Source organism: Perognathus longimembris, chromosome 17, assembly GCF_023159225.1.
Source record: "Perognathus longimembris pacificus isolate PPM17 chromosome 17, ASM2315922v1, whole genome shotgun sequence".
Taxonomy (NCBI): Eukaryota; Metazoa; Chordata; class Mammalia; order Rodentia; family Heteromyidae; genus Perognathus; species Perognathus longimembris.
This window is the reverse complement of record NC_063177.1, coordinates 9632990-9650528: the sequence shown is the minus strand read 5'-3', so window position 1 is coordinate 9650528 and position 17539 is coordinate 9632990. Positions and strand designations below refer to the sequence as shown.

The window sequence follows — 17539 nt, the reverse complement described above, 5'->3', positions numbered from 1 at the left end:
TTCCCCTCATCTCAAGTGTATTTTTGTTAAACGATAAGATGGTTCTAATATATTCAGAAAAGTGTTACTCTCTACTCAGTCTTTTTATCTTTTCTATTGCCCACACTTTGTAGATAACCAATCTCCAGTTATTATTTCCAAAGTTTCTTTTTGCTTAAATGACTGGATGCATGTATTTTTTTCTTAATGTCTCTTTTTTTATCTTCCATGTTTCTGCAGTATATTATAGGTACTCTTTTTAAACTTTTCTGGCTGGGCTAGCCTCTAATCTCAATCTTCCACATTTTAGCCTCCTGAGTAGTCAGATTATGGTGTAAAATATTGGTGTCCAGCTTCATTTAAGTAGTTAATTTTTTTAATTTTAATTTTTAGTGACAGTCTAGCCCATGTGATCTAGGCTGATCTTAAGCTTGCTGTGTAGCCAGGCTATTATTTGGATTTTAGAAAACACAACCAAAATATAATTGCTATTTCCTGCTATGAAAAAATTCCTCTTAAAAACTATATAAATATGGAAAGCTGCTCAGCTTTAATAACAAACTTGTATATATTATACTGAAACTGAGGACATTTTATATAGTTGGACCATTGAGAGCAAGGTGTATCATAAGAATAAAAGATGTATCCAACCAATCTCAGGAAGACCCCAGGACATATCACCAAATGGCTTAGTTGATGTGGTTGTATATGGTACATCTCTGGAGAACTTCTTAGGAATGCTCTAATAGATTGTATTAATCACTTGCTGGACCATGGGATTTAGAAACAGGACAGAAGACCACAACTGGGAGTTGAGGAACTTACTAATTGCTGCTTAAAGCTTTTTGGGTCAACTTTTAGAGGAGGATCCCAATGTCTGTTAGTAAGTGAAAGGTAATACTGTGGGAGTGTAAATAGAGTCTGGGCTACATAATGAACTAAAGCAGGTAGGAGAGAGCTGGTCTTTCTGTACAACAGCAAAATACCTCTTCATACAAATAGTCTTGTGGGTGACATTTTAGAAACCATAAAATGTTATTCTAATATGTGTTTACTTTTGTTTGCTCTTTAAAGAACCAGCTACAATTTAATAGGAATATTCCTACACATCCTGACAACTTGGCCATCCGATATTCTTGCCCACATGCAATTAGGATTGAAAAACTGAAACATTCATATAATGAATCATATCATTGTAAAGACTCAGATTTAAGAGTTGGTGCTGACCTAAGCAGTTCTGTTTCATTTTCTGTCATATCTGAAGAGAGACTTAGCTATGCAGTCCACCTAGCCAAAAGAGATGTAAAACGAAAACAATTTGAAGAACACATAAAAGAATATCACCTCAGAAGTCAGCCTCAAAGTATCCAGAAATGTGGACATACAAAGTATAACAATCCTGGTCACCAGGTGCAAAGGAAAGACTCGAGGAGTCAAGAAGTCTGTCGGTGCAGCCACCAGCCATGCAATGTAGGAGTTTCCAGCTCAGGTGCCAAGGTTTATGTGTATGCATCCCACCCAGGATGTTCAGATCTCACTGTGCTAAGCTCGCCACCCACCCATGATCCGGGACTTCAGCCACAATCCAGCATAGCAGACCAGAAAAACTTCAGTGAACAAAAAAGCCTGCTAGAAGTTCAGCGACTACAGAAAGAATTGAGCAATTGTATCCATAAAATTGAAGAGGTAACCAAAAAAGGTGAGAACAATTAGATTCTTCAGTTTGAGGAGATGTCATAAGTGTAGTATAATTGAAATGTATCCATTTGGGGGTCTCTACACACCAAGTTTCATATGCCAGTTAAATCACTAGAGCACATAAGACTTGGGCTTGGAGTATAATCTGTGTCACCTTTGAGAAGTTTGTCCTACTTGCTTCCCACTAGGCTGCACTTCATATGTAGGCTGACTGAGAGCACAGCTTGGAAGTTGGAGTCCCTAATTGTGGGTCTTAAGTCTGATACCTGAGTGCAAGGTAGCCTACAGCCTTCCTTGTTTACTCTAGGCCCTCTAGGAAAATTATTTTTAATTTTTATACAGATAAACTTTAAAAGGAGCATAACATATGTACATTGTAGGTAAAATCAGGTCCTATTTGAGCAGTGTTGGGGGTCACACCAGTGATGGGGTGGGAGTCATTGTAGACATTTGTGTGAATAGTCTGGGAAGGAAGGAATAAAGTGATCATAGGCCATTTCCTGCAGTGTTTTAGTGATCTCAGTGTCCTTGGGTTTGTTAGGGAAGTAGAAGGTTGGTCTACATGATAACTTACTGTTGCAGTAGATAACAGGCAGAAAATCAAGTCCAGCCTATAGCTGTGAGTAGTAAGGAACTAAGTATCAAAAGGAACTGTTGTGCTATGATAGGCTAGTATATAGTCTAGAATTATATTTTGCTTTGTGTGTGTGTGTGTGTGTGTGTGTGTGTGTGTGTGTGCTGATACTGGGACTTGAACTCTGCTTTAAAAATTAAACTCTTGCTTATAATCAATTTTGGAATTATATGAAACAGGGAAAACAGTTGTGCTGGATATCAGGCAGCAACAGCATGATCTGCTCTGTGGTGGGGCACTCCCCAGGGGCAAGGCATCCCAGCTTCTTGGGCAGGTTCCACATTGTCATCAAGTTAAACCTCTTTCAAACCTTGCTGCTCCTCCATAACTTCCATCTTTATGAGGCTCAAGAGGCCTGAGGAGGCCTCAGCAGCAAGAATCTGGCTTGGTGTCCGCATCTTGTCCTGGCACTGTGTGCCCTCACCTGTAAGGCACAACAGTATTTCCTACAGCTTGTTCTTGTTCTTGCTCTTCTCCTGGGACAGCCAGTTGACACACTTGTCTTTCTCCTGATACAGTTCATCCAGAACTTATAGAAAACTGAAGTCTTCAGTGGTGGTCATGTGTTCAGACAGCTGGCTGCAGAGATGTTGGAGTTCATCCTCTGGATTCTGGTAGTCCACTTTATCAGGCAGGTCATGAGTGAAGCACATTTTCAGCTTCTTGGGCGCTTGTGTTCCTGTTTCCTCTCCCCAGAAATGCTGTGGTTCCTGGGCCTTGTGCTCAGCTTTCTCTGGCATTGGGCTACCAAGTTGGCCAGGCACTCACAGTGGGCCTGCTGTTCCTGCAGCTAGCTGCTGGCTGAACTTCACCTTCTTTGATTCAGCCACTGACAGTGCTACAAGGTAAAAATACCACATGGTTTGTGGGTTGTCTACTTTTCTCTGGGACAGTCACAACAGGAGGAGTGGCCCCTTCACCCCTTTTCTTCATTTTTGCTTGCTCACTCCTTCTTCACCTTCCTTAAGGAAATCCCAGAAGCTCAGCTGGGCCTGCAGCTGCTTGTTTTGAAGTCTTGTTGCTTCCAGGCATTTCAGAGCACCAGCTGGTTCCCCAACTTGCTCTGCACCTGCTCTTGCTTCAGCTGTTCCAGCAGCTGGGTCTGCCTCCTCAGGTGCTCTTGCAGGGCCTCCTCCTCTGAGGTCACCTGATTGGAGGGCCTGTGCTGTTCACAGGTGGCTCTGAGCTCCTGCAGGTGGGCCAGGTACTGGTCATGCTGCTCCTGCAGATTCTGAGCCACGGCCTTTTAACTAAGCCATCTTTTTTCATTCTTCTAACTTCTCTAGCTCATCCAGCTTCTGCAGGTGTTTCTTCACTTGCTGCTCTGAGTGCAGGATGCTAGTGAGCTTCTCCTTCTCACCACTCAACCTGTGGAAGGCATCCTGTAGCTGAGCCAGCTGATCTTTCAGCTCTGGCTTTCACAGGGTTGTGCATCTTGGGATAGCATGTTCCCTTTCCATTGTCTTGAGGATCTCAGCATGCTGATCCCATTCTTCAGCATCCACAGCTGCTCTTGCTGTTCCAGGTTCTGGAATCCAAGGCTCTAGTTTTCCTGTATCTGGGTATGAAGTTGTTCCTCTGGTATACCTCTGCCGGTAGTTGCTGCTCAGCCTGAGATGGCCCTTCAGGGAGCTGCGGGGATGACAGCTCTGCCAGCTGCTCTCTCAGACCAGGTTGGTCTCTAGGTCCACCATCTGCCTCACCCCTTGCTCTTTCTCCTCTCAGCTCATCTGCTCCAAGACCTTGTGGACCTTCTCCTTCGATGTGAAACTGTCCACCTTTAGGTCCTCTGCAAAGTTGTCTGTCTCTAACTTTAGTTTTGTCACCATTTCATGTTCTCTAGCTGACTTTCAATCTTTGCCTGTTCCTCTAGTGACTGTCCTCGTTCACGAATTTTTATCTTCATGTCAGCCTTCTGTATCAGGAACACTCCCAGTCTTTCCTGCAACTCAGTGTTATCTTCTTCCAGGTCATCATACCTGGTCTTTTCCTCGAGCTACAGCTTCACATCATTGAGGTCTTTAACGAGCTCTAGGTGGTTCTTGCCTGATTGTGCATGGTGGAGATTGCAGACATTGTCATCTCCAGCTCTGTAGTGCGCTGCTGTGAAGCCTGCAGGTAGCTGGCAAGACCTTTGTGCTCCATTTCTCTTTCATTGGCTACCTGCTGCATGTAGGCCAGGGCAGAATGTAAATCGAATTTTTCTGAAACCAACATCTGTATTGATAGCTTGTGGAGCTCCAGGTCTATTTTTAGTGCTTCCTGCACACAGGGCATCTTCTCATTCTCTTTCCTTGTTGATTCTGTAGGTCTTTCTTTTCCTGTTTCAGTTTGTATTCTGCTGTAGTCTAGGGCAAGCGCCAGGTGTTGGGAGCACCCTTTCTTTCCGTGTCCTTGGTATTATCGGGACCTGTAACACTGTTGACCCTGGCAGCTCAGATTGTGCCCAAAGGTGGGGGAGGCTCAAGGTCAATGTGGTCTTTGGCCTCACCCTTGGGTTGAAGTATGGTCCCCAGCAATGTTTATCTTAGGGTTAGTTCCCTTTCTAATTTTCTTTTTCTTGGATTCTGCAGGTCTATCAGGACAATTCTGCTGTAGGTATTCTTGCACTAGCTTTTCTCCTGTAACTTTTTTTTCATCTTGCTTACTCAGACATCCCAGGGGTGGGGCCCTATTCCCAGACTCTCTGAAACTACCTCTTTTCTCTCAATCACTACCAACGATGTCTATATCTTTCAATTCTCTCACCATTCAGCACTTCCCTCTGCTTCCCTCTGCTGCTAATAGTGGTATAAGCCAATAGAGGGTACTAGGCAGCATGGAATGTGGGTGTGGCCACATTATTAAAATAACCCACAGCTATTGGATCCCATTGGTCAGAAACATGAAAAAGGAGCATGGGTAGAATCTTATGATCCAGGAAGAATGGTGAAGTCATTATTTCTTATAGCCCCTTCCCCATACAACCCTGTCCAGTTTGGTTGGGGACAGGGTGAGACTTGCTCTAGCTGAATAGGAATATAGTTTTTTGTTTTGTTTTGTTTTTTTGCCAGTCCTGGGGCTTGAACTCAGGGCCTGAGCACTGTCCCTAGCTTCTTTTTGCTCAAGGCTAGTACTCTACCACTTAAGCCACAGCGCTACTTCTGGCTTTTTATATATATGCGGTCCTGAGGAATCCAACCCAGCTTCAGGTATACGAGGTGAGCACTTTACCACTAGGCCATATTCCTAGCCCAGGAGCATAGTTTTCCAGGCCAGTTTTCCTGGTCTCCATCATACAGCTGTTGTCACCTGGAGAGCCTAAATGGGTTCTCTCAGGGTGCTGCCCTAGACCTTCTTGTGTTACAGATAACCAGTGAGCACTGATCCTAGGGCTCAGAAAGTAGGTTAGCAACTGCAGCAGCGAACACTGCATCACTTCTCACTTCCTTTCCTGCCTTCACCGCTCTGTTCCCATTCTTTCTTGGTTTAGAAATTACCTCCAGTGATTCCTTTCTCCCAGCCTGCCCCATTTTCATAATCCCTTTCATGCTTTTTTGAAAGTCTTTTATTTTGGCAAAAGGCTATCTTCTTCCTCTTAGCATGATCCATTTTTGGTCTTCTGCTTCCCAACTGCTGCTGCTCCTATACTCCTCTGCACTATTCTACTCAGAGGGAATGCTGTATCCAACTAGCCTTTCTCCTGGGTTTCTTCCCTGGACCAAAGCAGAACTGAACTGGAGACTTTCTGCTACCCAGTAAGGATGTCAGTGTTGTTCTCTCCCACTCCATCCAGTCCAAGGCCAGGAGACCTGTGTACTGACTACATTTTTAATGCTCAATAACAAAATGTGGCTGTCTTTTAGCTACCATATTTTGTAGGGCTAGATATTCCCTGAGTTTTCCTAAATTCTAATGTAAAAATTATGTAACAGAAGTGGCTGGAACTAAAATGCATATTTTTATGTAGTTTTGAGTGTAAAAGAGAAAGTACAATAAGTATTCAGCAAGTACATTGCAAGTGAGAAAGAAAGTACATTTTAAGTGAGAAAGAGCTCACTTACTCCTGGTTCCCTTGCACTGTTTATGGGTGTTGGAATGACAAGAATAGAGACATTCCTTAGTTTGTCAAATGAGGTTACATATTACTTGAGCTGGAGAACATTTGTAATTTGCTTCTACCTCATGCTCTTAAGCAGGGTTTTCATTTTTCTAATTTCTCAACATTCCTTAAAGTTTGTTTCCATTTGTCTCTATGAACCTGTTCCATGCCCTTCTCCTTATGCCCCGCATCCACCATTGCCTCCCCAGCCTGTCATGTTAGGGCTTAATACTTTGATACCCTGTGAGCTACTGGAAACCATCTTGTGATCTTCCTGTTTATCCCAATCCAGATCCTCAACAGAGGTAATCTGGTTGGCTTAGTTTATTTTTTAATGTGAGTTTTTATGTGAGTTCAGCCCGTCCTTGCTCTAACAATCTGTAGGTGGAATGCCTTATTACGGGGTTCTCAGTATGACCACTTGGAGGAATATGAGGGGGTATCTGGATAGTTCTCTTTGGGAAGACAGCTAGATAAATACTGATTGATACAGAAATACTCTTGATTTGTTCTGTCTTTAGGATTCTCAACTTGACTCTTCAGTTCTTCAGTCTGAACCACAAGAAAGAAAATTTCCTCCCTTCTTTACTATGATTCCAGAATAGTCCTACCTGACCCAGCAGCAGTTCAGATGTTTGAAAGTCTTGGGAGTCCTGGTTACTGATGAACTATGGTTAGATAGTAGGCAGTATTCAACCAATAGAAATAGAATGTTTTTAGTCACTTCTGAAGTTCCTGAGAAGTCTTTTGATTGCACTGGCTCATGCCTATATTCCTAGCTACATGGGAGGCTGAGATTGAGAAGACTGTGGTTCAAGAATTACATGGACATACATGTGAGCCCCTGTCTCATACAATAGCTGACTGTGGTGATTCCCTCCTGTCGTACCAGCTACTTGGGAGGCTGAACTGGGAAGGATTGTGATTTGGGGCCATCTCAAGTAGAAAAATCTGTGAGAGGCCATTTCAGTGGAAGAAGTTAGATGTGGAAGCAAGAGGCTGTTGTCCGAGCTAAAATGGGAAGCCTAAAATAAGAAGATGGTGTTTCACACACCTAGCCCACACAGGAATTGAGAGCTTATCAAAACTTACCAGTGCAAGAAAGGGCTAGCTGGTGGAGTTGTTCAAATGTTGATTGCCTGCCTACTAAGTGCAGTGACCTACATTTGCAATACAATAAAAGTAATTTCCTTAGGGGCCCATCTTGCTGTAGGTGTCAGAACACATTGGTCTAAGTGCTTATGTTTCCATACCCTAATAAAGTAGTGTTTGGTTGGTGCTGACATTCAAACCCAGATCCTTATGCTAAAATTATACTCTTAACTTTGAGCTCTAAATCAATGTGATTGTTTTTTCTTTTCTTTTCAACTAAGGTTTGTTACATGACCTTCTTGCATTACAGTCATTCTGGAATGGTCATAAAAATGTGGATTCTTAGTCCCATTTTAGAGCTACAGAGCAAAAACCAGAAACATGGTTCAGGAATCTGCATTTTATAAGCTATACTGCTAAGTCTTATGTAGAGTAAGTTTGGGAACTTTGAGTTCACCCTCATTTATTTCAGTTTGAACTGCTTTATCCCTTAGACTTTTTGGGAACTCTTTAGAGCACTTGAGTTTGGAACCTAGAATATTTCTAGAACTTTCCTTGTAGGCAGGGATCCACCCAAGTATTCTTAGAGACAAATATATATGGAATGAAAACTGGCCACTATGCTTCCCAGCCTAAGTCTGGATCCACACAGGGTACAACCAGACTTTGTCCATGGCCCGGCATTTCTCATGGGATGACAAAATGGTTCACCTCAACTGCTCTTGTATAATTTGTTAGCACAGGTCCCCAGACCACCCTTGATAGAGACACTTATGGCTGACAGGCGGAATCATAGCCCCAAGATCTTTAGAATGGAGCTTCTGGAGTGCAGCAAGAAAGGATTGGTTAGATTTATTTTACTTATTGAAGATTTCACAAATTAATACTTTTATATATATATATATTTTTTTTTTTTTTGGGCCAGTCCTGGGCCTTGGACTCAGGGCCTGAGCACTGTCCCTGGCTTCTTCCCGCTCAAGGCTAGCACTCTGCTACTTGAGCCACAGCGCCGCTTCTGGCCGTTTTCTGTATATGTGGTGCTGGGGAATCGAACCTAGGGCCTCGTGTATCCGAGGCAGGCACTCTTGCCACTAGGCTATATCCCCAGCCCAAATTAATACTTTTAAAATGTAATAAAATTTCACAATCATGGCAAACTTCTGTAAAGATATGTAAATACTTTTGGTATCTGCACTTCCCTTGTTGTGGACTCATTGTAGTTTGCAGTGACTCCTGTTAGCAGGCCATTTTTATATCAGCCTTTAAGTATCCTTTACAAGGCTGCTCTGCAGGTCTATTTCATTAGAATCTTTGCAAGGTGAGCATTTGAAACCACTGCCTAAGTCAGTTCCTGTCATTTCTCAGGCATGTGGATGTTCTCCCTACTGGGCAGCCCAAATACGAAATTGAAAAAAAATTAGCTTATAGGTTCCCGTGAGACTGCATCTGTAGTTTGCTTTCTTTAAAGTAGCTTTATTCTTTTCCTTGACTAACCTATTTTTAAAATAATTTTATTATTAAGGGGTTGTACATAGGAGTTACCATTTCATAAGTCAGGTAATGAGTACAATTCTTTTTTGGACAATATCACCTCTTCCTTCGCTTTTCCTCCAGTTTCCTCCTCCTTTCTCTGCCTATAAGTTACATAGTTCATTTTCCACATAGTATGTACTAAATACCATGACTGCATTTGTTCATGCTTCCTCCATTTCTGTGCCCCCTGCTTGCCTCTTCTGAAAAGAAAAACCAGAAAGCAAGAACAAAAAACAACCCAGGGCTGGAGATATGGCCTAGTGGCAAGAGTGCCTGCCTCATATATATGAGGCCCTGGGTTCGATTCCCCAGCACCACATATACAGAAAATGGCCAGAAGTGGCGCTGTGGCTGAAGTGGCAGAGTGCTAGCCTTGAGCAAAAAGAAGCCAGGGACAGTGCTCAGGCCCTGAGTCCAAGCCCCAGGACTGGCCAAAAAACAAAAAGCAAAAAACAACCCAAAGTGCCTTTCCATTTTTTTATCATTCATTTTGGTAAATAATATTTTAAATAGCTTAAGTTATAACTTAAGTTATGCCCTTAGGTTCCTCCCCTAAGATTATCTATCATTCTTTTGTCTTATTTGTCTTATTGTCTTAAAGTCCTATCCTGTCCAGTTATAGTTTTGACCTCGGGTCGACATATGAGAGAAAACATGCACTGTTTGTCTCTCTGAGCCTGGCTTATCTCACCATGATTTGTTCTAGGTCTATCCATTTCCCTACAAATGGCAATCTTATTCTTTCTAATGAATGAGTAAAATTCCATTGTTTATATATGCCACATTTTATTGCCCACTCATCTGTTGTAGAATGTTTGAGCTGTTTCTGTAACTTGGCTGTTGTGAATTGTGTAGCAATGAGCATGGATGTGCAGGTGTCTTTAGCATATCCTGGCTTGTAATGATATGGGTAGATGCCCAAGAGTGGTATGGCTGGGTCATAGGGAAGTTCCGTGTTTAGTGTTTTGAGGAACCTCCAAACTGTACGAAGAATGCAATAGAGTTCCTTTTTTCTCACATCCCCACCAGCATTTGTTGTTTGAGTTCTTGATGTTGGCCAATCTAACTGGAGTGAGATGAAATCTCAAAGTTGTTTCGATTTGTATTTCCTTTACGGCCAAGAATGTTGAACATTTCCTCTTGTGTCTGTTTGCCATTCTTACTTCTTCTGAGAAGTTTCTTTTAAGCTCCTTTGCCCATTTATTGATTGGTTTATTAGTTTTGAGGGGAATTAATTTCTCGAGCTCCTTGTATATTTTAGATATTAGGACTTTGTCAGATGTATTGCTTGTAAAGGCCCTCCTGTCTGTTGATGTCTTTCTAGTTTAGTAACAATGTCCTTTGCTGTATACTTTTATTTTAAAGTAATCAAGTCTCTCTCCTATTTGCTTTGCCCCTGGGACTCTTTTCAAACAGTTCCTACCTGTGCCTATAAGTTCTAATCTCTCTCCTACTCCATCTTTCAGTAGGTTTAAAGTTTCAGGTCTGACATTGAAGTCTATGATCCACTTTGAGTTGATTTTTTTTTTTTTTTTTTTGCCAGTCCTGGGCCTTGGACTCAGGGTCTGACCACTGTCCCTGGCTTCTTTTTGCTCTGCCTTGAGCCACAGCGCCAACTTCTGGCCATTTTTCTATATATGTGGTGCTGGGGAATCGAACCCAGTGCTTCATGTATACAAGGCAAGCACTCTTGCCACTAGGCCATATTCCCAGCCCTCTACTGTATTTTTTTGGGGGGGGGCTCCCTTGTCAAATATCAAGTAACCAACTATGAGTGTTTCTCTCCTGGGTCTAGTCTATTCCATTGATTTTTTTTCGGACTTGTTTTTGTGAGTACCAAGTTGTTTTTGTTATTTATAGCTCTGTTGTAGAGTTTGAGGTCTTGGATTGTGAAACATTTCTTTTTTCTTTTTTTTCCCCTAAAGTTGCCTTGGCTATTCAAGGTAATTTTGTTGTTCCATATGGATTTTTGGATTGTTCTCTATCTCAGTAAAGAACATCATTGGGATTTTGATGGAGATTGCATTAAATTTGTAGATGGCCTTTGGCAGTATGACCATCTTCACGATATTACTTCCACCTATCCACAAACATGGGGAGATCTTTCCATTTCCTGATGTTGACTTGTTTCTTCAGATTTTTTTAGTTTTCACTATATTGATCTTTTGCTTCCTTGGTTATGTTTAATCCTAAATACTTAATTTTTTTGAGGCTATTGTACATGGAATTGTTTTCTTGATTTTTCTCTCTGCTTTTACATTGTTGGTATACAGAAAGGCTCTTGATTTATGTGGGTTGATTTTTATATCCTGCTACATTTCCAGTTATTCATCAGCTGTAGGAGCTCGGGGTAGAGTCTCCTGAGTCCTTTAGATATAAGATTATGTCATCTGCAAAAATAAATAGTTTGAGTTGTCCTTTCCCTATGGAAATCCCTTTTTAAGTCTTCCTTTTGCCTTGTTGCTCTGGCTAGGCGTACCAGAATTACATTGAAAAGGAATGGTGAGAGTGGACATCCTTACCTTATTCCTGATGTTAGAGGATTTTCGTATGATGTTGGCTTAGGTCTGTCATATATAGCCTTTGTAATGTTGAGATATGTTCCTTCTATTCCCAGTTTCTCCACTGCTTTTAACACGAATGGATGTTGGATCTTGTTTAAGGCTTTTTTTTGCATCTGTTGAAATGATCACATGGCTCGTGTCTTTGGCTCTATTAATATGGAGTATTATGTTTGTTGATTTCTGTATATTAAAGCAGCCTTGCATCTCTGGTATAAAACCCACTTGATCATAGTGTATAACTGTTTTGATTAGTTGTTGAATTTTTTTTGTCAAGTATTGTATTGAAGTTTATGTCTATGTTCATTAGAGCAATTGATCTATATAGTTAGTTCTTTTTTATTGTTGGGTCCCTACCTGGTTTTGGGATGGACATAATACTGGTTTCATAACATGTTTGATAATGATCCTTGTTTGTATTTCATGGAAAAGTTTACAGAGTGATGGTGGTGTTAGTTCATCTTTAAAGGTCTTACAGAAGTCAGCTGCTAATCCATCTGGACATGGACTTTTCCTTGTTGGGAGACTCAATCTTACTGCTTGTTATGTGTCTGTTTCAGTGGTTTATATAGTCTTGGTTCAGCCTAGACAGCTTGCATGTCTCTAAGATTTATCTACTAGATTGTCCATCTTACTTGATTATAGGCTTTGAAAGCAGTCCTTATAATATTTTGCATTTCTTGAATGTTTCCTTTGGCATCTCTAGTTTTGTTGATTTGAGACGCTTCTTCCCAGGTTTGTTCATCAACTTCGCTAAGGGCCTGTCAATCATTATTTTTTCAAAGAACCAGATTTTTGTTTCATTGATTTTATATCTAGTTTTTTAGTTTAGTCATTGATTTTTGCCCTAATCCTTACTTTCTCTCTATCTCTCTGTCTAGTAGTTTTGGGTTTGGTTTGTTCCTGTTTTTCTAGATGCTTTCATTGCATCATGAGGTTATTTACTTGAGCACTTACAGTTATGAACTTTCCACTGAACACTGCTTTAGCTCTGTCTCAGAGGTGGTGGTATGATGTGTTCTCATTTTCATTGAATTGTAGAAATTTTCTAATTTTCTCCTTTATTTCTTCAGTCAGTTATTCAGCAGTATGTTGTTTAGTCTCTTTGTGTTTGAGTGTTTTCTGTAGTATCTTTGGCTGTTGAATTCTAGTTTAATTCTATTGTGATCAGATAGGATACAGGATGTTATCTCTGTCTTATTGTATTTGCTCAGGCTTATTGATCAGTTTGGGAGAAGGTTCCAAGGACTGCCAAAAAGAATGTGACTTTGTGGTTGTTTCATGAAATATTCTGTGGATATCTATTAAACCCATTTAGGTTATGATATCATTTAATTAAGAGGCTTCTTTGCTGATTCTTGCTTGATTGACTTGTGCTTTGGTAAGAGTGGGGTATTAGAGTCTCCCTGCCTGGTGCTGCGCCAAGCAGCAGTATACTGGGCAAAGAGGCACAGGTGGTTTATTGGGGCCCTGTTGGGTGCTGTGCTCAGCAGCAGGGCCCTGCACAGAGAGTCATGGGCTAGTTTTGAGCATTGTCCCCAGGGGAACCAAGTGCAGAGACATTATGACCTGTAATTGGGGCTCACTGAGTGCCCACCTGGCAGGCTGTTGGGGCTCACTTGGATGCTACCCCTGATGGGTGCCATAGCAAAAAAAGGAAAGCATAGGGTTTTAGGCCAGTACTCACTTCTGATTGTCCAGAACTGCCTGCTGAGTTCTATGGCATTCTGTAGCAATACTTTGTCTCTGAGAGTGGTGGACCTGGTGCATGCTGCTGCGGCTGTATTTTCCACTTCCAAGACTTACACATATATTACTGTTGTCTGCTGGTGAGGCTTGAAGTCACTGGAGAATAACAAAAGGGGGAAGGGAATACAAAGGAAATCAGGAAAGCTCTTAGATTGTTGCCTGTGTAAGTTCCTCTGTGTATTTTTTTTCTCGTATACACTTAAATTTTGAATTTTCTTGTTAGATGTAAAGCTCTGTTTATAGTTTGGTGTGCTGTCTTGAACTGGACTTTTGTGCAAAAGGCCTTGTACTTCTGTTTGATCGGGGGAGCCTGCATAACTTGGCCATCAAGACTCCTGTTTGTTTTTTGATGCTTATGATTGAACTCAAGGCCTCATGCATGCTAACAAGCAAGTGCTCTACCACTGAGCTATATCTTCAACTCCTTCATTTGACTTCTAGTGGATAAATAACAAAAAAATGGAAATCATAAAATATACAAATAAAATACCACCTTATTCTGCCTTATATATTGGATTTTTCTAAAAGTGTTTATGTGAACATATTTGGAAAGCAGACACAGGAAGGACAGAGTGGACTGCATCTCCCTCAGCCAGTCTTCCAGAAGTCATCAGCTTCAGCCAAACTTTTACAAATGCAAAGCATCCTGACAAAATGGGTGAAAACTATAGACAACTGAATAGCACTTGCTATCTTAATGTGAATTTCTCTTTTGGATTCAAGATAAGAAAGTGTAAAAATAATTTTGTTAAATACATAAATAGTTCAACAAAGTACTCTGGGGAAAAATAAAAAGCATCACAGATTTTGGCTCAATATAATTGTTTTAATAGTAAGAAGTGCTCCAAAGTGAAATAGCTTTCCAGTGGGATTTAGTTCAAGGAATTGGGGCAGAAAGGAGTTTGCTAGCCTTTATGTCCTTCCCATCTCTGAATCAATACATAGAGCCTCTTTTGCATCCTGGGATTTGGTTGATTTAAAAAAAAAGTATATTTTTTCTGGGCACTGGTGGCTCACATCTGTAATATAAGCTACTTAGGAGACTGAGATCAGAGCATTGTTTTGGAGCCAGCCCAGGAGGGTGAGCTTGTGAACCTGATATTTCCAATTAACTATCCAAAAAGCTGAAATAGAGCTTTAGCACAGCAGCTCAGTGACAGTGCCATGGCCCTGAGTTCAAACCCCAGAACCAGCATAAAAAATAGATATAAATAAATAAACAAAAACCAAACTAAGTTTATGTGTGGTTTATAAGCATATTGTGGGAAAAATCTTTTCAGGTAGCCTGGAAGCAGTTTTGGATCCAGATGAAGAGCGGCGTGTGCAGGTGAGGAGGCAGGAGCAGGCTGTTCGCTGTGCCCGGATGCTCTATGTCCTCCAACAGCAGGTGAGGAAAGCTGGGGAGAAGTGGAGCTGTCAGACTTCTCTTGCTTTCTTTATATGTCCTTGTGTCTCAGAAAGACCAACACTAAAATGGCTTATGTGAGTTCTAGTGGATTTGTGTAGCTAAGTTTTCTGACCAACTAATTCTCCTTTTTGTCTTCTGCCTTTATATGAATGTGTGTGTGTGTGTGTGTGTGTGTGTGTGTGTGTGTGTATTGTGGACATCTAGCCATGCTCCTTATCTTATATTTTTCAAAATTGTTATTATAAAGGTGATATACATAGGGGTTCGTTATGTAAATTAGGTAAAGAGTACATTTCTTTTTGGACATTGTCACTCCTTCCTTCGCTCTCTCCTAGTTTTCTCCTCCCATCCCCACCCACAAGTTGTATAGTTCATTTTCAACCTAGTCTAAGCTCCTTCTTAAACAGTGGCTCTTGACCTTTTGAGATCGTAGACCTTTAAGAATCTTTTAAAAGCCACTCTCTACCCTGAAAACATACACATTGTTCAAAGCATTTCCACATATGAGGTCAGGTGGATCTGTCCCTGAAACCTTTGATTTTCAGGTGTGCATCTTAGTCTTAGAAATAGGACTTGGTCATTTTCCCATCTGTCTCAGGTTTACAATATACTAGGCAATTCTTTATTAAGAAGTAAACAAAGACTTTTGTGTCTTTCAGGGCACATTGAATGGTTGACAAGTATATAGTTCTTTATATTGTGATAGATTTTTTTAGAGTTTAACTTATTCTATTTGATGGCAGTATTGGGGCTTGAACTCAGGACCTCACATTCTCACTTGGCTTTATTGCTCAAGGCTAGTACTCTACCACTTGCCACAGCTCCACCTAAAGATTTTTGTTGGCTAATTAAAGATAAGAGCTTCATGAACTTCTTGGCCTGGGCTGGCTTAGAACTGTAATCCTCAGATCTCACCCTCCTGAGTAGCTAGAATTACAGTTGTGAGCCACTAGCATCCAGCTTGTTTTAACTTTAGTGCTTTATTTGTCAATAAGTGTTTAACTCCATTCTAGTCACTAAAATAATATTTTCATTGCTTGAACAGAAAACTACTTTTTCATTTGAAAGACAGTAACTCAGTGAGATTCAGTTCTGTGTTTTTTTTTTTTGTTTTTTTTTAACTTGTGTTTTGGTCCACAATGCTACAATTGAGATTGTTGTAAGCCATGAACCTTACCATGCCAGACTTCTGCTTGAAAAGATTGCCCTGGCTCTCTGTATCTCTGAGTGGGATAGCTAAACTCTTTAGCATACATTTATGTTTTTATGATCTATTTTTCCTGCTTTCCAGAGTCTCTTCTCCTTCTCTGGTTCATATTAAATTCTAACTATCAAGAGTGAGTGTGTGTGTGTAAATAAGGAAACTCTGAGCTCAGTTTACCATCTTCATTTGGGAACCAGTAACTGGTTTTTTTTTGTTGTTTTTTTTTGGCCAGTCCTGGGCCTTGGACTCAGGGCCTGAGCACCATCCCTGGCTTTCCCCCCCCCCCCCCCCCCCCCAAGGCTAGCACTCTGCCACCTGAGCCACAGCGCCCCTTCTGGCCGTTTTCCATATATGTGGTGCTGGGGAATCGAACCAAGAGCTTCATGTGTAGGAGGCAAGTGCTCTTGCCACTAGGCCATATTCCCAGCCCCCAGTAACTGGTTTTTGGTGTATGAATGAAGAACTATTTCTCATTTTCAAGCAACTTGAAATAATAATGTGTATTTGGACAAGACAAGATGTATCTTTCTCTAAAAGAAGACTAATATGAAGGTATGACATTTTCATTTTCTCCCTTTACAAACAGGTAAAAGAAATCCAGGAAGAATTAGATAAATTGAGTCCACATAAAATTAAACACACTAAGAAGGTATGACATAATTAACTTACAATTAATACTTATTTTAAAAAGTTTCTGTGCAGTGTTTTATGAATACTGTGTATGGGTTTTCTGAAGTGATATTATTATCAGTGCTTGTAGAAATCTGTCAGATCGTGATCAGTATTCTTAGTGTGGGGTTGCCTCCCAAGGAATGAATTCTGAAAACAAATTCCTGTCATTTTTGCTACTAGTATAAAAACAGAATAGGAAGGAAAAGCTTTAATTTGTCTAGAGACAAATTAGCCTTTATAAAGGTTAGAAAACTTAGGTAGAAAAATTTTAACCTTTATAATCTTTATTGCAAAAGTTTTCACAATAGAAAGTACTCTCCATACAACTTTGGAGAGGAGTATAGGACTATGATACTCTTAAAATTTCCCGGGCACTGGTGGCTCAAGCCTGTAATCCTAGCTACACAGGAGGCTAAGATTTCAGAATGGTGGTTTGAATCCATCCTGGGCAGGAAAGTCTGTGAGACTCTAATCTCCAGTTAGCTACCCTCCAAAAAGAAAAAGCTGGAAACGGAGCTATAGTTCAAGTGGTAGAACACTAGCCTTGAGTTTAAAAAAAGGGGAGGGGAGGGAGTTGGTATTGGGTTGTTTTAAGTATTGAATTAATTCCTCTTGTTTACTCCAGTCATGGGCAATGTCTAGAGTGGCGGCCGCCCATCGAGGAGCCATTCGAGCCTTACAGATGTTTGTCACTCAGTTTACTGATCGAGGGGAGCACCCACTTCCTGCTCGGTGTAGAGAGCTGGGCAGTCTCATTCGCCAGCTTTCACTTTGTTCTGCAAAGCTGGATGCTGATCCTTCCATCCCTGATGTGGTTATAGATATCCTGCAACAAATTGAGGTATGAAAATGAACCCAAGCTTTTCTTAAAAGTGTATTGTGTCTAGCAGGAAGTAATGCTGATGGCTTGTAAATTCAGTAGATGAGA

The 17539-nt window shown here is 40.9% G+C and overlaps 1 protein-coding gene across 3 annotated transcripts in view; it reads left to right on the top strand.

The window, feature by feature from the left end:
• Positions 1 to 17539, top strand: part of Kiaa0753 (KIAA0753 ortholog) — a 64455-nt gene that overhangs the window by 7433 nt on the left and 39483 nt on the right. For all 3 annotated transcript variants that reach the window (XR_007213838.1, XM_048367129.1, XM_048367128.1), the window contains exons 3-6: positions 1054 to 1678; positions 14608 to 14714; positions 16526 to 16588; positions 17237 to 17452. Coding sequence is in view for 2 of the 3 variants with exons in the window: in XM_048367129.1 (XP_048223086.1) it covers positions 1054 to 1678; positions 14608 to 14714; positions 16526 to 16588; positions 17237 to 17452 (1011 nt within the window). In the remaining variant the exon portion in view is untranslated. The remainder of the gene's footprint in view (positions 1 to 1053; positions 1679 to 14607; positions 14715 to 16525; positions 16589 to 17236; positions 17453 to 17539) is intronic.